Source organism: Tachypleus tridentatus, chromosome 9 (genome assembly GCF_004210375.1).
Source record: "Tachypleus tridentatus isolate NWPU-2018 chromosome 9, ASM421037v1, whole genome shotgun sequence".
NCBI classification, from domain to species: Eukaryota; Metazoa; Arthropoda; class Merostomata; order Xiphosura; family Limulidae; genus Tachypleus; species Tachypleus tridentatus.
Window position 1 is genome coordinate 21,543,786 of NC_134833.1, and position 26,643 is coordinate 21,570,428.

The following is a 26,643-nucleotide window of genomic DNA, read 5'->3' on the forward strand; positions in this document are numbered from 1 at the left end:
AAAGAAGAAAAAAACGAAAAAATGATTAAACTGACTTCTGATATATTTTATTATTATTATATTTTCTGTTTACGTTGTAGATGGCGATAAAGTTCTCATATTGAGGCCTAGCTGTTGTAGCTGCATCTTTATGACAAATTTACGAGTTTTTTTTTTTAATGATGGACGATTTTGAGATTTCCCTAATCCAGGAAACTTTATATCTTGACCTGAGTTTATTAAAAACTGTCTCTACTATTAAGCTAAAATGATCTTAAAATGATTTTATTTGTAGAGTTATTCAAATAAAATTTAGATGGCAAATTTAACATCGTATTCCTCAACAGGATTGTGAAGAGTTGATAATAAAGGGTTAGACAGAGAAACATTTTAATAACGAAGGATTTATTTAAAGAAATTGTGCAATTACTTAATAACGAAGAATATATTTAGAGAAACGACGTCATTATGATCAATTTCAAAAAATAATAATATTTCATTTCAGAGAACACAGACAACTAAAGTACATGACAAACTGACACTCATCTTCACCTGACATTAGGGCTAACACCAAAGTGAATCAAAACATTTCGTGGATTTTCCCATTAAAAGATGTCATGACTGAAAAAAGCGCAAAATATAAACATTACGATTATACGGCGTTGTTCAATCAAAGGCATTTTATAATACATTTAGTTATAACAAATAATTGACTGGAGTTTTAATTTCCACAATCAGTACATTAAAGAGACATTTAACTCCTTAGCTAGAGACCTCTTTAGGAGAAGAGTTAAAAATTTGCTGAAAAATATTGAACCAGATATATATAGTTCAAAATTCAGTTCAGTTATTGTTATGGTAAATTTGCCGATGTATTAAATAAAAAAAAAAGTAAACCATATTTTAATAATTAATAAACTAAATATAATTAAGGTTATGCTATATATTCCAAAAACATTTACCAAAGGTGTTTATGAAGAATATATATTTATTTAAACTATATACAAGTAAAAACCAGTCTAAGGCGAAATCTCGCGGGAACGGGTAACATTTCCGGCTTAAGCAGGTTTCCCGGCTTAGACAGTGAACATGCATTTCCTTAATTTTAAAGCGGAACATTATACTTGTTTACCCAAGGTAAGTAAGACATTTGTGAATAAAGTTATTGTACTGTATATGCTATATTTATTAGAATAAGAACAACAAAAATAAGCATTCAAAACATAGATAAGTACACAAAAATCTTAATCAAATTTATTTGAAGAAAGTGTCAAATTTCAACTGTTTTGTTTTCTTAATGGTCTTTCTCATGCGGTTAAAACAGAACACCAATTCTACGGCTTTTTCATGAAGTTCATTTTCCACTTCATTTTTACATACAATTTGATAACGTTAATATAACTTAACACTTGTGATGAAGTAGGAATTTCTATTTCCTCACTATCTTTTCCATTTTGTTCATCTTCTGAATCTCTCACACTGTTACCATCTTGAGATTATATTATAGATTTTAAATCAATTTCATCAGTTTCTGTTACAACATTCTTGTCAACGTTCACAAAACTTTTCACGTTCACAGAATCATCTGCACCAATCTTCTCAATCAGAGTTTGGATTTCACTGGAATCGTTATAACAAACAACTTTTAAGAAAGTTTTTTTTTATTTTAAATGAGGGTTTTAAGTAAATTTCCCCCAAATTTTAAAATTAGGGAAGATAGGAATTGATGTTTTTTCGTGAGAATTATTTAAAGAGTAGATATCTGCGCTTAAAAGATAAATATATTTCTACAAATCATGAATCTAATTTAACTGCAAAAATAATGACGGGAGAAAAAAAAACAGAATATATACTCTTCAAAAAAAGAAACGCAAAAGGGATATTTTGTTTATTTTATAGAGAAATATATGTAATAACGTTACAAGCTCAGAGTATGTGATGTTACACGTGTTAAGACACTGATTGTCAGACCAAAATGACAATAAAAGTTGTGCACTTTGAAAACGGAGGAAAACAACAAATTTTTCGCCAAAACGCATTCGTGTCCAATAAATTTGTTTGAGAGATCTGCATGTTCTGCAAGTGCAATATGTGCAAAATCCCTATAAAAGTGATGGGTTCTCGGTTTCCACAGCTCAGTGTTAAGCCACCGACACGCAATACAATTACGCCAAGACTGACTGACGCACAACACAACAACGCCATTGGTCGCTTGGAAGCAGGCGAATCTCGATCAGATGTTGCCAGAGCTGTGAATGCTCACCCAAGCACCATCATCAAGGCTATGGAATCGTCACCAACAACATGGATCAACTCGTGACCGTCCACGATCTGGCAGACCTCGTGTGACCACGCCCGCACAAGATCGCTACATCCGGTTACGTCACCTTCGGGATAGGACCACCACTGCGACGTCTACTGCCTCAACCATACCAGGGCTGCGTAGGATTTCTGATCAGACCGTACGCAATCGGACGAGATTCTTAGGCCCCATGTGCAACCCATCATGGTGAACGTCAACGACGTATTTCGACATGACAACGCCCGTCCTCAGACAGCCCGACTCAACACTGTCTTCTTGAGACACCACAACATCAACGTTCTTCCCTGGTCCTCCAGATCACCAGATTTAAACCCCATCAAACATCTTTGGAACGAGTGGGACCGACGTCTGCGACGGCGACAACCTCAACCGCAGACTCTACCTCAGCTTGCAGCAGCTTTGCAGGCTGAGTGGACAGCCATTCCACAGGATGTGATTCGTCATCTCATCGCTTCCATGAGCAGGAGATGCCAAGCAGTTATTGATGCTCACGGGAGGCATACTCGTTATTGACGTTAAGTGACGTTAAACTTCAACTAGTGAGCGTGAACTTCGCCTTTGCAGACTTTGGATGTTCAGCAGTGAATGTGCGAAGTTTCACACATGTCATACAGAACTACCCGGAATAAACTTGTTAACAATTTGTCTCAAATTTTGCCTTTTGCGTTTCTTTTTTTGAAGAGTATATTTAACCAATACTTACTGTAAGAAAATGTCCAATAATTTATTAATATTTAAACAAATTTTAAATTAAACAAGCATTTATTAATATTTAAAGAAATTATTAATTAAATAAGAAATTAATATTTAATCAAAAACATGTTTTCCGCCTTACACAGGTTCTAATCTCACTTGTTGATAGATGAGGTTGGTGAAAGATAGTTTTTCGTCTGCGTTACGCAGGTTCCGCCATATAGAGGGCCTTTTATGAGAGAAATCTTAAGATAATGCTGCTAAATTTTTATATTTACGGCTTGTACAGGTTTCCGCCCTATGCAGTTTCAGGCTTAGATAGGTTTTACTGTGTGTGTATATATATATTAAATCAAATTTAGTGCTAGAACAAATAGAGCTATGAAAATTGCTTGAAATTTGATCTGAAACACTCATAAAGCTCGTTCCTTGATAAGACATTTATTAAGCGTACATAATGTCCATTCAAAAATATTTGAAGCTCGGACACTTACAATTCCCTGTGGGTGAGGGGTGATTTTACGAGCTTCCAACGCTAAAATTCAGGGTTTAAACTCCAACATCAGATAAACGATTGTAACGTTTATCAAGTCTGCCTAACGTTATATTAAGTAATGTTGCTTGATCAAAACCAGAGATTAGGACTGGCAGTTTGAGTTTTACGCAAAAATTCATGAGGGTTATCTGAACTTGCCGTCCTTATGTAGCAATGTAAGACCAAACCCACTGCCAACTCTTGGGCTACTCTTTTATCAACGAATAGTAGGATTGACCATTAACAATGTCAGAAAAGGCAGAAAGGGCAGAAAGGGCAAGCATATTTAGTGCGACGAGGATTCGAACCCGCAACCCTCAGATTATGACACAAAGCGTCCCACCACCTGGTCATGTTTGGCCTAGGGCTATTTGTTGTTATTTTACAGCTTTGTTTATCAATGCTTCAACCATTCCCTTGCGCAAAATTAGCTACCGTTAGAATATGATGCTTTAAATATGAAATGAACAAAACATGTGTGCTCTGCCTACCCCGGTTATTCGGTTTCCCTAGCGGTGTGAGGGCGAATAAAAAGAGAGAGAAAGAAGGCAAAATGTTTAAGAAATTGCAGTACGTACCCGTACACAAAGATAACATTAAGCCTAAACAACCCGTACACACAAAGATAACATTAAGTCCAAACAACCAGTACACAAAGATAACATTAAGTCTAAACAACCCGCACACACAAAGATAACATTAAGTCTAAACAACCTGCACACACAAAGATAACATTAAGTCTAAACAACCCGCACACACAAAGATAACATTAAGTCTAAACAACGTAACAGCTGCTCGTAAGATGATTAACGTTTATTTAAATGTATATTTTCTGAATCTGCTACAAAATCCCATTCGCTGATCTGCCGGTCTAAGTTGGTATCGTGAATAAAAACGATACGTAAGTTGAAATGTTATTGGAAGTGTTACTGCTATGCTATTTCCTTGTAATAAAGTACTAAACCTACAACCGAGACGCCATCGGATTCAACGTTTGACTTAAAATACTAATTTTCTGAAGACACATACCCAGAAAAAAGAACTTAAGCGTTATGTTTAAAATGTTTTATATCAACTTATCACGTCTTACTATCACCAACATATCAATAAAAGACGGTATAATATGGTGTGTGTTTCTCTTACTGCAAAGCCACATCGGTCAATGTGCTGAGTCCATCGAGGGGGATAGAACCCCTGATTTTAGCGTTGTAAGTCCGTAGACTTAACGCTGTATTAGCGGGAAACAATATAATACTATTAAGGTGACCAGTGACAGTCTATAAGTAAGTAAATAAACTTCCTTTAGGTGCGTATTAAAAACATTCAAGTTATTGAGTTTCAGGTGTTCACGTTTTTGGTGTTTATGTTTTACTGTTTATGTTTTGAAGTTTTGCGCTTAACTTCAAACAAACTCTATTTTTAAGGATCATTGCGTGATTGCTAAACAATTAGCTTAAGACATGTAACAGTATAGGTGCAATGTCCTAAGGGAAATATTAACTTAAGACATGTAACAGTATAGGTGCAATGTCCTTAGGAAAATATTAACTTATGACATGTAACAGTATAGGTGCAATGTCTTAAGGGAAATATTAACTTAAGACATGTAACAGTATAGGTGCAATATCCTAAGGGAAATATTAACTTAAGACATGTAACAGTATAGGTGCAATGTCCTAAGAGAAATATTAACTTAAGACATGTAACAGTATAGGTGCAATGTCCTAAGAGAAATATTAACTTAAGACATGTAAGAGTATAGGTGAAATGTCCTAACTTGATTATTTAGTTCATTATAATAACAAAACCTAAACAACCAAAATAATTACGAACTGAATGTGTACATTCATAAATATGTTACGCATGTGATTGTGGGCTTGAATTTAGCTCGAAGTACCATCATGGTATCGTAGTTTTTCCTTCAATCAGCCAATCTGATTATATTATAGATAAACCTACCCAAATATTACTTATGAATATTTTTATTGGAAATGTGCAATGGGATGATTAAAACTATAGTGTCAAGCTGTCCTTTTGTTCTTAAAACAAATTCTGATATTATTTAAATAATAATTAAAAATGAGGGTTGTAAATACTTATATTTTCTATATCTTATATACAAATACAGCGCATATATGAACATTCAAAAGAACCACTAGGTTCGAAATGTCGATTGTTTTTATTTACATTTAGGATAATCAGCAGGTTCTCTTTCGTAGCTCTTAAACTGTTTTTCACACAACCCATTTAAAAACAAGAGGGAATCTTCAGTAGCCGCATCAATCAAATCAATCAAGCGATGGAGCTATGAGCTAAAATTTTGTACTTGGAAAAAAAGTAATCAGAGCCATCTATGAGCAGCGGCTAACAGTACACAAAATAAACATAATCTTTAAGAAAGTCCATATATATATATATATATAAACAAAAACAGCCGAGTGAAAATATTTAATATTCAAATACACCAATATTAATAAAGACACTACAAGAACTTAAAAAGTCAACTCTTTAATTTAACTTATGTTACTAATACCAATATAATTAAAAACACATTAAATTATCATGTTGCAGTTTCAGAAACAATAGTTATGTGTTAACATGAACAACATCTGATGAAGTTACATTGGCCGTGATCGATACATTGAGATTTAGAATGAATCGACATAAACTTTAAATGAAAAGTCTAGGTCAGAGCTCATGATGAGACTTTGAACATTTTTGAAATTATATATTCAGTATTCATGACATAATAAAATAACACTTCTGGTTTTTGTTGTTCACTTTGATTTTTTTAATATTTAATGAAATAAAAAATTGAAGTAATTTTAATTTAATTTAACTAACTTGTGAATTTCTTATTAAAAATAGTTTTAGATTTTAATAGATTATAGATTTTATTGACATGGTATATAAAAATTTATATTTCATCATGAATACATTATATTACCACTGTCATGTCTCCATGTATAGGTTATACTACTACTGTCATGTCTCCATGTATAGGTTATACTACTACTGTCATGTCCCCATGTATAGGTTATACTACTACTGTCATGTTCCCATGTATATGTTATACTACTACTGTCATGTCTCCATGTATAGGTTATACTACTACTGTCATGTCTCCATGTATAGTTTATACTACTACTGTCATGTCCTAATGTACAGATTATACTACTAGTTGTCATGCCTCCAGTGACACAACAGTAAGTTTGCGGACTTATAATCCTAGAAAGGCCATGGTTCCTGTGAAGGGCACAGCACAGATAGCCCATTGCGTAGCTTTGCACGTAACAACAAGCAAACATACAAATTAACAACAGAAACAAATATTACTCTCCAATAGCTTTTAAATAATCTTTTCATATATTAAACTTGAGTTATAGTTGGAATTTTCTAACAATGTAGCCCCTAGATCCTGTTTCACAGAATTAGAAGTAGGTGGTAGTGTTTTTGTTTTTTCCTTCCACTGTTCTACTCCACTCTTTCTACTCTTAACTCCCCCATCTTTGTTTCTGATATACCAAAGTTTGTTAATGTTGTGTAACTTCATTTTGAGTTCAATTTCCCGATCTTTTCAGAAAATTTATCAGTGTAAAAAATAATTATTTTCTTAAAACACAAGACATCTACTCGAGAAATTTCACGTAAGACTGAATGTTTAAGAAAGGAAAAAAAAAAAGACGTTTAACCATACAACGTTTGTGTCCGCTTTTCCAGCTAGGCAAAACGTAAGTGCTTTTTCTAACTAAGTACAATGTAACCACTTTTGGAGCTAGGCACAATGCACGCATAAAATATAATATAAACTTTGAAGACGTGAATACTTAGGTAAACACAGAAATACCACGGTCTAAAAAACATAGAATTATCAGTAGACCACATAGTCCACATAAAAGATTTACGTGATGTTGGTTGGTTTGTTTTGTTTGTTTTTGAATTTCGCACAAAGCTACTCGAGGGCTATCTATGCTAGCCGTCCCTAATTTAGACTAGAGGGAAGGCAGCTAGTCATCACCACCCACCGCCAACTCTTGGGCTACTCTTTTACCAACGAATAGTGGGATTGAACGTCACATTATAATGCCCCCTCGGCTGAAAGGGCGAGCATGTTTGGCGCGAAGGGGATGCGAACCCGCGACCCTCAGATTACGAGTCGCACGCCTTAACAAGCATGGCCATGCCGGGCCGATGTTGGTTGGACTGTCTCACAAGTTGTTGCAGACTTGAAATGTTCCCCAAACATTGTCAAGAACATCATAAATCGTGAGACCTAAGCAGGTAAATATGAAAATAAGAAAGTAAGACACAGAACACCTAAATACAATGATACAGATGTTAAGTATCTTTGTTTATGTAGCCTGTAGGAAGACTGTCACCGAGCATGAAATAAACAACCATGTATCAAATGACAGAAAAGTGTCCAGGTCTACAGTATCAAGAAGAGTCATGATAATGGAATATCTGGTCATGTAGCAGTTTAACAAAACATTCAGGTCGATCTCCAAATATTGTCAAGAGACTGAAAGCTGCTAAAATGGTACAGAAACTGGAAGGTTGGTGATTGGAAAAGGGTGTTATGGACGGATGAGTTCAAGTTTGAAATATTTGGTTCAAAGTGTAGGTTGTACGTCAAACGGAAGAAAGATAACTCAATGCACAGTACATCTCAATATCTATATCAAAATTCACAAGGACTATATATATTTATATATATAGTGATGACTATATATATTTACACAAGCGAATGATTTCACATGCAAAATGAACAGTTGCATTTCGTATTTTCGGCTAAGAATCAAATCATAAGATAGAAACACGAGCAGAAATAAACTGAAACGTAATAATCGCTTGAGGTGTTTTTCTTTCTGAAAAATATTATATTGGGTTTGTATTCAGGTAAAGAGATAAAAGTCTTGTCACCTCTGCAGAATCTACACCATTACCTTTCCGACAGGAACGTTAAGTGCTAGGCTAGTGACCCACGCAGGCCTCGTTATATTGGCTACCTTCGGCAGTGTTACGGGGAAAAGATTGAGGTGACGTAGTTATATTTTTAACGTGCATTCTGTAACCACCAGAGGCCGCTGAAGCTTTGCGGTGGTAATTTTTGCAAATTAATTTCCCAACCCTTCCCTTCGGGTCGTTGACAATGCGCACTTTTTTCTTTTTTTTTAGGTTTTTCCAACAAGAAATTACCTATTCCAAGCATTGAGAGGTCAGAAGCATAGTTAAAACCATCTTTTCAGTCGGGTTTAATCTTTTCGAGTGTATAGCCAGAAAAACTTGGTAATGCACAAATAGGTAATGTGGCATTTGAAGCCCGAAGCTGCAAGGTTAAAAATAAAGAGGTTCTTTACTGAAACATTTAAAAACGCTGTAATATGTTTGATTACTCTTTACCACGTCTAAATGTTCACTAAATGTTCGAATGCGGTAAAAGTAATCCTGGAACACCAAAACTATATTATTCGTTTTATTATTTCTTTTTTTAGCAAAGCCACACTGGACTATTTGTTGAGTTCACCGAGGGGAATCGAACCCCTGATTTTAACGTTGTAAATCTGTAGACTTACTCCTGTATCAGCGGGAGACGTTTTATTAAGCAGGTAACTTGTAAGATTTGGTTTGGTTTGACTTTCGCGCTAAGCTACACAAGGGATATCTGCGCTAGTCGTCCCTAATTTAGCAATGTAAGACCAGAGAAGACAATTAGTCACTACCACCCCCTGCCAACTCTTGGACTAGTTTTTACTAACCAATAGTGGGATTCACCGTAAAATTATAACGCCCACATGGCTGACAGGGTGAGAATGTTTGGTGTTATGAGGATTCGAACCCGCGACCCTGAGATTATGGACTTGTAAGACGTTCATTGAAATGAAATGATTTAAACACAAACAGCAAAATGTGATCCGAAATTGAGGTAAAGTAAATATAATGATTTCAAAACTTGTTTTGTAATGTGCCTCAAGATGATATCAAACTTACTTTTAACGTGTCTCAAGATGATATCAAACTTACTTTTAACGTGTCTCAAGATGATATCAAACTTACTTTTAATGTGTCTCAAGATAACATCAAACTTACTTTTAATGTGTCTCAAGATGATATCAAACTTACTTTTAATGTGTCTCAAGATGATATCAAACTTACTCTTAATGTGTCTCAAGATGATATCAAATTTACTTTTAATGTGTCTCAAGATGATATCAAACTTACTTTTAACGTTTCTCAAGATGATATCAAACTTACTCTTAATGTGTCTCAAGATGATATCAAATTTACTTTTAACGTGTCTCAAGATGATATCAAACTTACTTTTAACGTTTCTCAAGATGATATCAAACTTACTCTTAATGTGTCTCAAGATTATATCAAATTTACTTTTAATGTGTCTCAAGATGATATCAAATTTACTTTTAACGTTTCTCAAGATGATATCAAACTTACTCTTAATGTGTCTCAAGATGATATCAAATTTACTTTTAATGTGTCTCAAGATGATATCAAATTTACTTTTAATGTGTCTCACGATGATATCGAAATGTACTTTCCATGTGTCTCGTGATGGTTTGTTAACTTACTTTTTATGTCTCATGACGATTTCAAAACATACTTTTAGAGTGTCTCACCACAATTTCCGAACAAAATTTTAAGGCACTTTCTATTATATTTAGTCTCCTGGATAAATGTTGTTTGCCAATACCAACGACAACATATTTAATTTGATAATTGAAATATCATGCTTACTGGGATTTTAAAAGTGCTGAGTGGGTAATTCCTTGATATCCTGTTCAATGTGTCAGTTTCTGCTATGATGGGCGGAGTTTTCTGATGGAGTTTTTGCCCTTTTATTTGGTTTGAATCCATGCATTACCACAAAATATTCCCTGTACTTTAGGCTGCGAGTGCATTATAAGTGTGACAGTCAATCATATAGTTTGAATAATGGGTTGAGTGGTAAGATGCTACTCAATTCCTGTCTTTTCTGTGGTCAATAGTTTCAGAATATGGATAACGACTATCTGACACGTTACTTTAAAAATGGTCCATTAGTATCTGGGGTGAATTTGAGGGTTTGGTTATTGTAAGATTTGATATGGTAACTGGGTAAATGTCTGACGATGTGCCTGCATTTTGTTTTAAGATCTTTGCAAACAAAGACGGCAAAAGCCCCAGAAATAGAGCCATTTAATTTTTATTTATATAGACTTTTGGCTTTAAATTTAAAGTCACAATTTCATAATTAGTTGAATTACTCAATTATTTCGTACGAGAAACCAGAGTATATAATTAACGTGTAATTATGTAATTAAGGATTTATTAACAACAGGGAGGGTCTTATCGTCTAACATTGTCCTTTGTACAAGTTTTGTTTCACTAACCGCTACCCTCAGCGAGTTTTAATTAATGATTACAAAACTACCAAAAAACTGCAATGAGTTTCGAATTATTAAAGCAGTTGTTGAGCATATTGTTGTTAAATTCTCCAAATAAAGTAGGTAATCGATTGCACTTGGAGATATGCGGCGTGGATGAAACTGATGTAATGAAAACGTGGTCATTACCTGAGATCGGCCATGTTTCTCTACGTCGTGTTGTCTCAATCTTTATGGAAAAATTAGAGCTTGCTACAGGCGATGAATTCGATAATATATCCTTAACTAGACGCCGTAGGAAGCGGAAGATAATACTAGGCCTATAGTTGGCCTGGAAATTAGGCGGGTCTCAATGAAAATTGCGAGGACTCAAATGACTTTACCTTATACTTCAAGATTATTACCTCCCCCCCTCCCCACCAGTGGCACAGCAGCATATCTACAGAATTACATCACTATTGAAAACCGGCTTTCGATACCCGTGGTGGGCAGAACACAGAGAACCAATTTTTTAGCTTTGCACTCAATTACAAACAATCATACAAATCAATATTACTGATATAAGGTTTACGGAATCTTTGTCAACAAAGTAAATAGCTCTGTTCGTAGAACATACTAAATTCTTTCTAATATTCAGAACTTACGTTGTTGCGTCAAAATAGGACTTTTAACTTGAATAATGTTATTAGAAAATGTATTAAAAAAACATGGGGATTACTTATAGAAGTTTTATGAATCTTTCATTTTTACATTTGAGATTATTTATTATTTAGATATTTTTCACTTTTGGTATTAAGGATATGGAACTGAGGGTTTTTTTTATTTTAATACGGGGAATTCAAACAACTTACAATGTGATAAAGAAATATTGAATATTTAAAAGTTAAATTTCACAACGGATCAGATCCTAAAAAAACAAGATGTTTTTAAAATCTCTCATGACTTTATCTGTTAGTGACCCGGCATGGCCAGGTGGTTAAGGCATTCGACTCGTAATCCTCGTTGCATCAAATATGCCCGCCTTTTCAGTCGTGGGGACATTATAATGTGACAGTCAATCCCACTATTCGTTGGTAAAAGAGTAGCCCAAGAGTTGGCGGTGGGTGGGGATGACTAGCTGCCTTCCCTCTAGTCTTACACTGCTAAATTAGGGACGACTAGCACAGATAGCTCTCGAGTAGCTTTGTGCGAAATTCCAAAACAATTGGATCGTAAAGGTCGTTTGTTTTCTAACTTTATCGTCAAAACATGTAAGTAAAGACAACAAAAACAACTATTTATATTAAATTACATTCATTAAAACACCTTAATGTAATTACATATTCAGCGATTCTATTTTGTTAACACAGAAATTGCTGTCACAAATTGTGAAATAAAATTAATATTTCTCAACGAAATAATTACCAGAATAGGATGATTTTGATGTTTGTTTCCAGTGTTATTGACAAGAAATTTGTGCAAACATCTATACAGACGATAAAATGTTCACTTTCATATCTGTCTTCGTTCTAGGCAGGTTTTCATTGAGTTTTTATTGCAGTAGTATCTGGGTTTAGAGCTACTATTATTTATAGGCGTAGCTAAGACACAGTTTTCAGTTTTAATTTTGGGTTTTAGGAAAAATTCATGTTTGAAAAATACTATTATGGTGAAAATGTTTTTGGCAACATTAGGTCTTCGAACTTGAAATCGCATAACGACCTGTGTCCAATCATACAAGTTAAATACTGACAACACAGGCATGATATGTCTTTATTATCTTGAAATTTTTACATGTTCTCCAGCTATTCTCGTATGCTGAATCCGAAAATGATATGCATTTTAATCTATCAGGTACAGATTTTTTTTGTCTTACTTTACAAAATATTACACGTACTTTTATATAAATGAATCGTTTTTATTGAAATCGGGTCACATTTTGTTATGCATAAAATGTTGACAATCACTGACTATAGTTTTCTCTAGACCAATCGCTATGTGAGAGTTGTATCGATCATTCCAGAGCCCACGAGAAACACACTTCTAGTATATAAATGGTTAACAGGCCGCATGACGTGTCATTTCTGAATAGTGTTTGTTTGTGCGTGCACTTTAAAGTTATTGTTTTCTTTTTAATATTATTTATTTATCAACCGCCATGGCAACAAGAAATTGCGTAAATGACCAAACGTATTCTATTACATTTATGGTTCTCCCCCAGTGGCACAGTGGTATGTGTGCGGACTCCCACCGCTAGAAACCAGGTTTCGATACCCGTGATGGTAGAGTACGGTTAGTCCTGGGCCATTGTGTAGTTTCGTGCTTAATTCCAAACAACAACTATGTTTGTGTTAAATCTCTTTTGGGCACCAGATTAGGAAACTGACTTTTGATTAACAGTTCGAAAGAACAATGAGGAAAACTGAAAAAGAAACTTTGGTTATCTTTAAAGATGTCACTGACAAATTTTAAGTAAACAACGAGTGTCCAAATTACGAAATTAGTATCAATGATATGCTCGATAAATTTACAGACTTGGGTTTGTAATCTGAGCTTCAAAGCTCATTTCTTACTCTCATATTTTGACCATTTCCCCGAAAATCTCGGTTTCTTCAACAAAGAACAAAGGGAAGGTTTCGTCAAGATATCAAGGAAATTACCAGAAGGAATCAGGAAAGGTGGAAGATCATCATGACAACTGGTCACTACTGGTCATTGAAATGAGATGCTCCAACTGGTCACTACTGGTCATTGAAACGAGTGGCTCCAACTGGTCACTACTGGTCATTGAAATGAGATGCTCCAACTGGTCACTACTGATCATTGAAACGAGATGCTCCAACTGGTCACTACTGGTCATTGAAACGAGATGCTCCAACTGGTCACTACTGGTCATTGAAACGGGATGCTCCAACTGGTCACTACTGGTCATTGAAATGAGATGCTCCAACTGGTCACTACTGGTCATTGAAACGGGATGCTCCAACTGGTCACTACTGGTCATTGAAACGGGATGCTCCAACTGGTCACTACTGGTCATTGAAACGAGATGCTCTAACTGGTCACTACTGGTCATTGAAACGAGATGCTCCAACTGGTCACTAATGGTCATTGAAACGGGATGCTCCAACTGGTCACTACTGGTCATTGAAACGGGATGCTCCAACTGGTCGCTACTGGGCATTGGAACGAGATACTCTAGACACAGTACATAGAATAAAGACCACAACACGTAGTTTTGAAAGTAAGAGAGACACACACACACAGATCAGGATGAATGAAGAAGCACATTCATTTAACATCAATGTTTTTCCCTCTTCTTCACTTTATTTATATATTTGTTAATATTTGTTCGTTCTAGTAAAGAAAATAATAATTTGATCTAAATAAGTTTTTTTTTCCCTCCTGACTTGTAAAAAATCCTTACGTGAAAAAAGAAAATGAATATCGCTTTCGCGTAACCGAATTATGGAAAATCTTTTCTTGAAATAAAAATGTATCTCAGAATGGCTGGTATGGTTATTAACACTTTTATTGATAAGGAGAAAACAACGTTTTGACCCTCCTAGACCATCTTCAGGTTAACGAAAACCTATTTTGTTAATCTGAAGATGACCTAGGAAGGTCAAAACGTTGTTTTCTACTTATCAATAAAATTATTAATAACCATACCAGCCGTTTTGAGGTACAATTTTATGGAAAATCAGTTAGTAAAACTAAAACAACTTTTATGAAGTTTAAATTCGCAGGCCTGTGTTATTTGAAGCTTTCAAAATAAAAGCAGATACTGGTAGATTAATCTGTCAAATATTTCCAAGTAAGTTAAATTAAAGAAGCCAAACAGACAGCCAATTAATAGTTCCATATTTACATTTTCAAAGAATTGTTTGTAAATAACGCTAGCGTTATTATTAATTATTAATAATTATTTTATTTAGAAATGTTTTCCCTGATCCAGTCTAAAAACTCAGTAACTCGGGTGTAGACACCGGGATAGTTGGGCTCCGCACATCTGATGCCCCACGAAACAATTCCAATCAATGTCCATCGGCGATTAGGAGCCTCCCACATCAGTGGCCCTCCAGAGTCACCCTGAAATAAGTAATCTATGTTAGTTTGAAGCGTGTCCAGAATAGTCGGAGCTTGATATATTAATAATAATCTAGTTTTGTCCTTAAATAACTAGTCTAAGTTAGTTGGAACTTGCTATATTAATAACTATTCAGTTTCACCTTGAAATAAATGGCCTAAGTTAATTCAAAGTCAGCCCTATATATCAAGAACTTCTCACGTTATTAGACATCCAGATTCACTCTGATATAATTTGTGTCTAAGTTAGTTCGAAATCAGCCTCATATATTTAGCACTTTCCATATTAGTAGACATCCAGAGTTACTTTTAAATAGGTGGTCTAAGTTAATTCCAAATAAACCCATAAAATTCATAACTTTTCATATTGGTAGCTATTCAGAATTATTATACTGAAATATACAATTTAAGATACTTAAAAGTGAGCCCAGAATTTCCAAAGTGCTATATAGTTTAATAAAACGTGCGTATGCTAATAGTATGTTACTATAACTGGGAAGAATTGGATCTCTACGTCAGTTTCACACGTCATAAAATCAACTAGCAACAGGAATTAAAATACAAGTTAATATAAACTGGATATGGTATTTTTAAGTCATCAAAGAAACAACAAAGACTTATTATATAATACGTCATTCCATTGTTTTATTTGTTAGGTACAGCTTCTCTAAGCTAGTTAGAAGTGTGTCCCTATATAATACGTCATTTCATTATTTTATTTGTTAGGTACAGCTTCTCTAAGCTAGTTAGAAGTGTGTCCCTATATAATACGTCATTTCACTATTTTATTTGTTAGGTACAGCTTCTCTAAGCTAGTTAGAAGTGTGTCCCTATATAATACGTCATTTCACTATTTTATTTGTTAGGTACAGCTTCTCTAAGCTAGTTAGAAGTGTGTCCCTATATAATACGTCATTCCACTGTTTTATTTGTTAGGTACAGCTTCTCTAAGCTGGTTAGAAGTGTGTCCCATATACCCAGAACTTCCCATATTAATAGTCTTCCAATTAATAATTAATATTGGGTAATTCTTAAAACCCATGAGTAGTAAAGGTAAAACAGAGCACATTACAACACGTCCGACCACTCTATCTCTGCAGTATTTTTAGAAGTTGTTTATGAAACACAATACACAGTTAAACAGCAAATAATTTTAAATGTTATGAAAGTATTTCGTAATCAGTAGATAAAGCACTTCAACAAGTGGGTGTAATTAAAAACAACAAAAGCTTATATTATGTGCTTTGACTCTGTTTGATGTATTAGGCTTAACTTCTCTTTTTCAGTCAAACTGTTTACTACTCCAAAACCGCCTTTTTTGAATGGAAAGAAAACAAATAACCAACAGAGAAATCAACTATATCGTAAAAAAATGATTTATTTTTCAAGACACCCACTTAATATTGGAGTGTTTTAAACTTATTATATCATTAGGTTGATGTATTTTTGGTTTATGGATTACCTGACACGAGTCCTTGTCACCATTTTTGGAGCCAGCACAGAGAAATACTTTTGAAATTTTCTGAACAAAAGTCTTGTTACACTCTTCATTATCCCAGACTGGGATGTCAACTTCTTGCAGGACGTTGCTCGACGCACCACCTAGTGGCAAAAACATTAACCATATGTAAAAATACTAAATGCAAATTAATTCCTGGAAAAAAATAATAATCAAAATTTGGTACGTCTATTTACGTGTGTGTGTGTTTTCTTGTATTAAGCCACATGGGGATATTTGCTGAGACCACCAAGGGGAATTGAACCGCTGATTTTAGCGTTGTAAATCCTTATACTTACCGCTGTACCAGCGGAGGACTAGTAAATCTCATACGAATAAATTATTTTGTAATAATCATTTTTAAATGCTAGCTTTATTTTGTGAATACAAAAATTAATAATATTTCTTATCTCAAATAATCAAAAAATTATTGGTAATAAAATCCTAGAACCCGTGAATTTAAAGAAACCAAGATTGTAATTAATGAATAAATACACAAATATGAGATAGCTAACGATCCTAGATCAAAATAATAAAGTTTTTGTTTTTAACTGAAACCTGTGATCGTTTTTTATAAAATAGGACTAGTTGTTGCAGTCATTAATTTTGAATTACTGACCATAGAGAAGGAAGCCAGTCAATATTGCCATCCACTGTCACTCTTATAACGCACCCACAGCTTTAAGTGCGGGTAACATTATAATAACAAAGCAGAGATTCGAACCCGGCTTGTCAGTTTTGATACCCAAAGCGCCACCACAAGGTCAATCCGTTTGACCCCAGATACACAACATGTTTATGCTTGTGCACATTTAATATTGTTAAAACAGGTAAAACAGTTTCGCGATGTGTATTCGGCACCGCTATATTATCTTCGTTCACCTCCTCTCGATGTCTTATCTGTAAGCCTGGCGGCTTATAAAGTTAAAAATAAGGTTTTGATACCCGTGGGGGGGGGGGTAGAGCACAGATAGCCCATTCTGTAGCTTTGCGCTTGACAACAATCAAATCTAATCATTAAAGCAATCCTAAAAGGCGGTGGGGAACGGTCATATAACTATATTTTACTCCGTACTAACTAGTCCCCACTGATAAGCCTGAAGTCTTATATATCTAGCATATTGTGTAGCGATTAGCTTAACTAGAAAAACATTAACCTGAACATTTTTTTTCTGTAGTATACTTTATTCTACGTTAATCGTGGACATTTATGTATTACTTAATTATTATTTTATGATTTTTTTTACGGTAACAGAAAACACCTGTTTCGGTGATTTTGCGCATTGTTCACTTCCATTTAAGAAAACCAAGACCTGGCATGGCCAGGTCGTTTAAGGCGTTCGACTCGTAATATGAGGGTCATGGGTTCGAATCCCTATAACAACAAACATGCTCGCCATTTCAGCCATGGGAGCGTTATAATGTGAAGGTCAATCCCACTATTCGTTGGTAAAAGAGTAGCCCAAGAGTTGGTGGTGGGTGGTGATGACTAGCTGCCTTCCTTCTAGTCTTACACTGCTAAATTAGGGACGGCTAGCGCAGATAGCCCTCGAGTAGCTTTGCGCAAAACAAAAAAAAACTAAAAATAAAAAATAAAATCAAAATATTTCTAGTTTTTTTCTATTCCTAAATAATATATATATATATATATCACTGTTATTTAGGAAAATAAAAATAAATACTTTCGTTGGTTTAGAAATAAAAGTACAATACTTAACAAACAGATCTATAACTTTGCTGCCACACTCACCATGGTGTACGAGGGTATTATTATAATATATATGAAGAATACAAACCATATGCTAGTGTTCCCCAACCAATCACTGTAGCTACTTTGCTTCGAAGATCATTACGTGGATCTGGCAGACAAATAGGACGGATGAAATCTGAATACGTCACTGGGTTTTCCAGTCGTAATAGCGCAATATCGTTGTAGTATCTGACTTTGTCAAAATTTGGGTGGCTTTTTATTTCAGCGACAGCGACATCTGTAGGAGAGTTATCGTCTGTCTTACTGAAGTCGTACTCACCCAACCTGACCTTGATCGTATTTGCTGTAAATCTATAATACAAACAACAACAACAAAAGTGGTTATTATTTACTTACTAAAGTCATGTTCGCCCAATCCCACCTTGATCTTATCTGCTGTAAATCTAGAATACAAACAACAACAACATAAGATGGTTATTGTCTGACTTACTAAAGCCGTATTCGCCCAACCTTAACTTGAACTTGTATGCTGTAAACATACAATACAAACAACAATTTAAGACGGTATCATCTGTCTTACTAAAGTCGTGCTCGCCCAACCTCACCTTGGTTTTGTCTGCTGTTTCCCTATAATACAAAGAATAACTTATTCATATGGTTCAAGTATGGAAGCCCAGCATGGCCAAGCGTGTTAAGGCGTTCCACTCGTAATATGAGGGTCGTGGGTTTGAATCCCTATAACACCAAACATGCTCGCCATTTCAGCCATGGGAGCGTTATAATGTAAAGGTCAATCCCACTATTCGTTGGTAAAAGAGTAGCCCAAGAGTTGGCCGTGAGTGGGTATGATTAGCTACCTTCCCTCTAGTCTTACACTGCTAAATTAGGAACGGCTAGCGCAGATAGCCCTCGAGTAGCTTTGGGCGAAATTCGAAATAAACAATCAAGTATGAAATAACCGTTAAAAAATCAATACATTGACGTATAAAACGACTGCTTTGGATTGGATATATTCATTGTAACTCGATACTATCAGCAGTTACCGTAATTAGTACGTAAGTGAACTAACACCCTTTCTAAAACCCAGTATTTAAGGGAAAGAACTTACAACGGCCCGGTTAAACTTATATTCGTTTTCAGCTCAACAGCTGTAACTTTAATTCAGTGTTAAACATACCTTTGTTACTTCTAGATTTAGTTTAATACATTTTCTAGGATCAAAAAACCACATATATATATATAAAAAAAGTTAATAATTACAACATTCAGTATGGCCTCTGATGAGGGCAAAGTTGAACCAGTTATGTCATTTCAGATGATTTAGACGTGTTGACAAAATTTTAAATAAGCACTTTTGAAAAACAGCAAAAAACAAAACTGAAACCTTAAACTTCCAATTAAAACATATAACATGGATAATAACTATCAACAAATGAGGTGTAAAACCTGTCCCAACAATTAGATTTAGTCTCTTGTGTAATTTGCGTAACGGAACAAACAAAGTAATAATAAAAAATATAATCATTTTGTAATGAGTGAATGGTGAATTCATTTCGCTCTACATAACACTATCCAAGAAATCATATATCTTGATTTGTTACAGATAAAAAAAACCTGCAGTAATAAATATTAATAATAATATTTCTAATAATTATTATTTACACAATTTGTTATACATACGAATATTTTAAGCCTTTATCGTTTAACTCTACGGTGGGTAAGAATTACGTTTACAGACTTACCATACAAAAATCTGGGTTTAATCCACAGAGTGCACAGAAATACATAAAAACTTTGCATAAAAACCCTAGAAAACCATCCCGTTTAAATGTATTCATAGTAGCGTCCTCTGTTGACAATTTCTATAAATGTTTATATTTATTTATTTACATTTAAAATTATGACGTATTCAACGTACCCTTCTGTACAGTGGGCAGCAGTAAGAACATAATATCTGTTAATGAGCGCACCACCACAGAACTGGCCAGTCAGATCTGCTGGTCCACGTATCAGAGCAGCCTGTTTGAAGTAAAACATATAATAAAATCGGAAAGTTCAAGACCAACGATCAATAAATAATTTTAGTAAGTACTAAACTAAGAAGTCCCATCTACTGTAATCACTAAGAATAGAATGGATCTTTCAGCTCTAAGAACATAAATAATCTATGTTTTCTTGTTGACTACCATATATATATTAGGGATATTGAAATTGTTTGCTTATGATATAATTAAAGGATGATATAATTGGCAATAGTTTCTGCAAGAATGATAAGTGGGTTATTCTATTTCATTGTTTCGATATTGACCAATAGGTGGCGATACTTTATAAATATCGTGTATACAACTGAGTTACAAGTCATTATTAACTAGTTCACTGAACGTGTCAGTGAGTTGATGCTTGAAATAGCTGTCAGTTTATGGTGTTGTATGGTTAAGAAGTGACAGTAAGGGGGAAGTGGGGGATTTTGTGGGGCTTGAGCTACAACAAAATGGGCCTCAGCTTCCTTTGTAGCGTCTGCACCTAACGAACAATGCTTGCTATTAAAAAGTTTGTTCTCTTCCATAATACTACAATGTATGTGCCCACACAATAAAGAGCGTACGTAGCCCCCTCAATTTTTTTCATGGAGCTCTCTTTAGCCCTCTCCCCCGACTGAGAAATGGCTTGTGTTCTTCCCTCCCACTCTAGGCCCGGCATGGCCTAGCGCGTAAGGCGTGCGACTCGTAATCCAAGGGTCGCGGGTTCGCGCCCGCATCGCGCTAAACATGCTCACCCTCCCAGCCGTGGGGGTGTATAATGTGACGGTCAATCCCACTATTCGTTGGCAAAAGAGTAGCCCAAGAGTTGGCGGTGGGTGGTGATGACTAGCTGCCTTCCCTCTAGTTTTACACTACTAAATTAGGGACGGCGAGCACAAATAGCCCTCGAGAAGCTTTGTGCGAAATTCCCAAACAAGTAAACCCTCCCACTCTAACTTGTAACCACATCTGTTTCAACGAGATTGAACACGTGTTATCCAAAAATACATTAAACCCACGTTCTTAGTTTTGATGTATTTTAAAACCCATTTCTCATGTAAATGCACTTTTATTATTAATATAATTTCTTTTATAAATTATAAAAGAAAAGTTTTCTTTGCAACAAATGTGTTGGTATGTTTTAATTTTTTAACGCAGATTATTAGTCGCATCGTACACGTAAAGGACTTTTCATTATAAATCTAACTGAAAATATGAGATTCTTTCGGCTTTCTAACATGCCATACAGGCTCGGCATGGCCAGGTAGATTAAGGCGTTCGCCTCGTAATCTGGAGGTCGTGGGTTCGAATCCCCGTCGCACCAACCATGCTCGCCCTTTCAGCCGTGGGGGCGTTATAATGTGCGCTCAATCCCAGTATTCGTTGGTAAAAGAGTAGCCCAAGAGTTGGCGGTGGGTGGTTATGATTAGCTGCCTTCCTTCTAGTCTTACACTGCTAAATTAGGAACGGCTAGCGCAGATAGTTCTCGTGTAGCTTTGCGCGAAATTCAAACCAAACCAAAAAACCATACCATCCATAACCAGTCGCCAGGATCTGCCTCTTTTCCTCCAACTATTCTCGTGCGAAAGCTAAGGCCACATACTAAAGAAAGAACAAGTACACCCATTATACCAAAAATAAAGAACATCGCATACATATTATCGTAGGACACAAAGAACATCGTATACATATTATCGTAGGACACAAAGAACATCGCATACGTATTATCATACATTTACCTGAGCACATGTTCTGCATTATAACTGAGAAACAAACAGAAATTCACTGATATAATATATTATAAACACTATTATTCGGCTTGAATGGAATATATTTTACCATCACATTTTAATATGCATTAGACCTGAAATATCTTTTTTTTTTTCAGTTAACGTTAAAATGGATACATTTGAAACTAAAACCAGTTATAAACTGTTTACAGCTGATTTAGAATTGTTTTATGGAAACATTAAGTGTGTTTAAAATAGAATAAATACAATATTATCTTTAGAATTGTTTTATAGAAACATTAAGTGTGTTTAAAATAGAATAAATACAATATTATCTTTAGAATTGTTTTATGGAAACATTACGTGTGTTTAAAATAGAATAAATACAATATTATCTTTAGAATTGTTTTATGGAAACATTAAGTGTGTTTAAAATAGAATAAATACAATATTATCTTTAGAATTGTTTTATGGAAACATTAAGTGTGTTTAAAATAGAATAAATACAATATTATCTTTAGAATTGTTTTATGGAAACATTAAGTGTGTTTAAAATAGAATAACTACAATATTACATTTCCACTTTTGAAGCTTGGTTTAGAGTTCACAACATAAGCATGATAAATTACCCACATCAAGTTGGTCGAACTGATTGATCACGCTGTTTCGCTGAAAGTATCTACCCTAGATAACTATGCTTACAGACTAACAGTTTAAACTGCTTAACTTTTATAACCTATTTTGTAATAAGTTGCAGCCATAAGCCACAGATGACAGACACACTTGCAATTAAATATACCAATAATTTTAGAGATCTATTTGTTCGTTTTATAGCAAATTCGTAAAGGGCTAGCTACTGTGTCCACTGGGTGGAAATCGAACCCCGGTTTTAGTATTGTAAGTCTGTAAACTTAGCCAGCTGGAGATAATTTCACCAACTCTTGTCCGGAGCCATTTTATTTTATTTTAGGGTTAGAGCACAGCCTAAAGAAGCTACAGTTTAGGAAACTTTAAATAATTAAATAAGTTTAAAGAAAAACAAGAAGTGGGAGAATGAAGTGCGCATGCTCTTCACTGCTTAGCTGTCGAGAAAACCTATAATACAAAATCATTTGAAAATGCAAAAACACGCACTGCTCACCGTTAAACGTTCAATATTTAGTCATTCAGTAAATACATTTAAAATTGCCTTTAATAGATTTAAGATTTAAAAGCCCCATAAAATCAAGTAGTGAATATAATTCTGATATTAATTTATTATTTGAATGTTTATACAAGTTATGCGGTACCTAGAGTTATACAGTTATTGTGGTATTTACATGAACAAAGAAAATAATTTTGTATGTGATATTAAACTTATGCCATTGTTGAATTAAAATATCGAGGTCAGCTGAACTTGTCTTATGCGTTGGGGCAAAATAAATTAATTAGCTCATGACGCCTATCGTTTATTTGTAGAACTATTTCTTTTAATTTTATAGATAATTCGGATTAGTTCGACTACAGCGGACAAATCTCAGTCATCAGAGAATCCAGTGATTTCCAAAAACTCAAACATAACACAAAAGTACCTTTTTATGGCTTGTTTGTTTGTTTGTTTGTTTTTGAATTTCGCACAAAGCCACTCGAGGGCTATCTGTGCTAGCCGTCCCTAATTTAGTAGTGTAAGACTAGAGGGAAGACAGCTAGTCATCACCACCCACCGCCAACTCTTGGGCTAGTATTTTACCAACGAATAGTGGGATTGACCGTCACATTATAACGCCCCCACGGCTGAAAGGGCGAGCACATTTGGCGCGACCGGGATGCGAACCCGCGACCCTCAGATTACGAGACGCACGCCTCAACACGCTTGGCCATGCCGGGCCTACCTTTTTATGGCAAAGAATTATCGGTTAGTGCGCGTACTTAATGTGAAAGTTCGCATTTGATCCGTTACGCTCCACTGTTTAAACGTGAGTATGGTGAAGTGTTAACATTTAGTGATGAGTCTGCCTATTGAGTGTGAGCGTTCACATGTGATCAGATGAAACAGATTGCATAACTGTCATCCTCTGATCTGGCTCATGCCCTGGACTACAAAGCTATATGTAAGAAACTCCTTACAGTACAGTTACAATATAAACATCATATATTGTCACTTTCCATTCTACTTATGAATCATTTATTTTCTTTCGTTAAAGATAAAAATAAATTCATCATTTCCAAATTCATTATATACTATTGATTTTTAGGCACGGTTCGTAGAATGTCTCTGAATTATTTGTTGTGTTTTCTCACATGCAAACTTTTACATCCCCCCCCCCCAATGACACACCTAGAAACCGGGTTTCGATAGCCATGGTAGACAGAGCACAAATAATAATTTTGTGCTTGCTTACAAATAAACAAACGTTTAGTTCGTAAATTCGTCTCGTGATCTAATTGAGATCTATCAGGTTGAGGAATAATTCGTGATCGTTTTTAAATAATTTCATTCACGCATTACATGCAAGACTATACAATACTTCAATGCATGAACACATTACACCCAAAACATTTATTATGATACTTTATTTCATGTAATACCTAGGTATATAGTATGCATTGTTTTAAACGAAATTGCAAGAAATTAAATGCGAAAAGCAGATGGTGTCGAAAATGCTCGATTTTGTCCACTTGACATTCCATTTAATGAGCTGAAAATGAAAGCAAAAATTGAAGACATATGAAAATCAAACACACCATTTATTAGAGCAAAAAATTATCTACCAAATGACATGAAATATTTTGCGAAAGCGTTTCATTTATGAATATATTTCGTTAACTTGAAAAAACACTCACGAATTATTCCTCAACCCAATATTTAGAGCCGCGGCTATTGAGGATTCCCTATTGTTGTAAAATATGTTAAGATTTAATGTGTTTTTAAATGAGCAATATTCTGAAGAAAATAATTAAATCTTTCTCACATCGGAAACCTCATTTTGTAAATAATAATAACACATATGTCATCCTCAACGGTTTACAAAGTCATCTGTACACCAAATTACTTTAAAATAAATAAATAACTCTTGAAAATAAAAATAAACCTTCTTCGTAAGGTGAATTAGACGGCTCTGGTGAAGGTGGTGGAGGAGGCTGTGTGGGTTTTGGCGTAGTTGTAGGAGGCAGCGTAGGTTCAGGAGTTGGTTCAGGTTCTTCTGGTTCATAAGGTCTTTCAGTTCCATTTGGACGAAATGGTCGTCCTGGTCTGTTTGGACGTCCTGGCCGGAAAGGTCTTCCTGGTCTATTTGGACGTCCTGGCCGGAAGGGTCTTCCTGGTCTGTTTGGACGTCCTGGCTGAAAGGGTCTTCCTGGTCTGTTTGGACGTCCTGGCTGAAAGGGTCTTCCTGGTCTGTTTGGACGTCCTGGCTGGAAGGGTCTTCCTGGTCTTCTGTTAGGACGCCCCGGTCTTCTATTTGGTCTCTCAGGTCTGTGTGGCCGAAATGGTTTGTCTTGTTGATCTTGTATTGGAGGATGAACTTCCGGTATTGTGGTTGTGGTTGTGGTTAAAGCTGCCGGAATGTTCTCTGCTGGGTGGTCATCTGGGCAACAAGCACCCACATAACGACTGTTGATAAAACAAACGTAACTCACAAACTTAGAAAAGTCTGTGACAAATTCCGGTAAGAGACAATGTTGAATGTAGCGGCAGTGACCGGGTTCGTTCTTGGGGGTCCTACAAAACTGAAACCTCTCGCTGGGATGAGCGTTAAGATTGACAAGGGCTGATCTGCCCGAAGGGATGCGATACACGCCACGCGCTACCTTGATCAACTGTTGAACAACATCCTGCAACGTTTTATTCGTTGAATCTGACGTTTCTTCCTCGTAGTCATTTCTATATTCACTGTAATCATAGTCAGGTAACTCTGTAGCCGTTTCTGAGAACTTATCATTTTGCTTAGGTTTAGCAAACTGTCCCAAGACATCTGATAACCCTGAAAGTAGCGAACGAGACCCTAAATTTAGACGAAAACCTAAAATCGAGATAAAAGATAAATATTTTTAGTTCGTTATTTTAGGATGTCTATCATTTTCCACACATTACCTAGAATTACCGATGATGTTTATACCCTGTAAACACATTTTTAAAACACACACGTGCACCAAAGTGCTCGTGAAGTCACGACTTTGTTTTCACATAGTTCCTAAAACACACGATCCACACACAGATATTTAAACATAATCAGGATGTTGTTTTTCTAGTTAATCCAAGAGATTATTGCTGGTTGTCCCTCTGTATCTTGCATATAAAATGAGTGATCTAATCCAATGTTTCTAGTTAATTCTTTACATTGAATGGAAAGAACATAACTTTACTCAATATCATGAAATTTCTGGACTTTCTGTGTCTGATGAATGTTATAAATGTTTGCGGTTATTCGCAATGACGGCCGTGCAACTCACTACTGAAACTTCTTGTTGGGCATTTCTTACCCTGTTTAGGACTTCTTTTTGGTATGGTCTTAAACTTCTGACCAGCTAGTATTTAGGCTAATTTCACAGTATTCACATTTTCGCTATTAAATGCTAATTTCTATTTTTTATTTTTATTTTCCCTTTTCTTATTTTTATCTTTTGAAGCTCTACTCAAATAAGTGGTTGAGTCTATCAACGCAAAATGCATATTTTTTTTTATATAATATTTAGCCTTAAGATTTTGGCCAGCAGTGTCAGAA

The 26,643-nt window shown here is 35.2% G+C and overlaps 1 protein-coding gene across 1 annotated transcript in view; it reads right to left on the reverse strand.

Annotated features, from left to right (window-relative positions):
- Nucleotides 1-14,162: 14,162 nt before the first annotated feature.
- The window catches only part of LOC143227304 (ovochymase-1-like), a 65,859-nt gene continuing 53,378 nt past the window's right edge, over nucleotides 14,163-26,643 (reverse strand). Inside the window, exons 8-13 of the mRNA XM_076458760.1 lie at nucleotides 25,012-25,941; nucleotides 21,742-21,812; nucleotides 20,108-20,208; nucleotides 18,275-18,540; nucleotides 16,443-16,582; nucleotides 14,163-14,983 (exon numbers count right to left, since the gene is read on the reverse strand). Of these exons, the coding sequence (XP_076314875.1) occupies nucleotides 14,822-14,983; nucleotides 16,443-16,582; nucleotides 18,275-18,540; nucleotides 20,108-20,208; nucleotides 21,742-21,812; nucleotides 25,012-25,941 (1,670 nt within the window). The 3' untranslated portion in view covers nucleotides 14,163-14,821. The remainder of the gene's footprint in view (nucleotides 14,984-16,442; nucleotides 16,583-18,274; nucleotides 18,541-20,107; nucleotides 20,209-21,741; nucleotides 21,813-25,011; nucleotides 25,942-26,643) is intronic.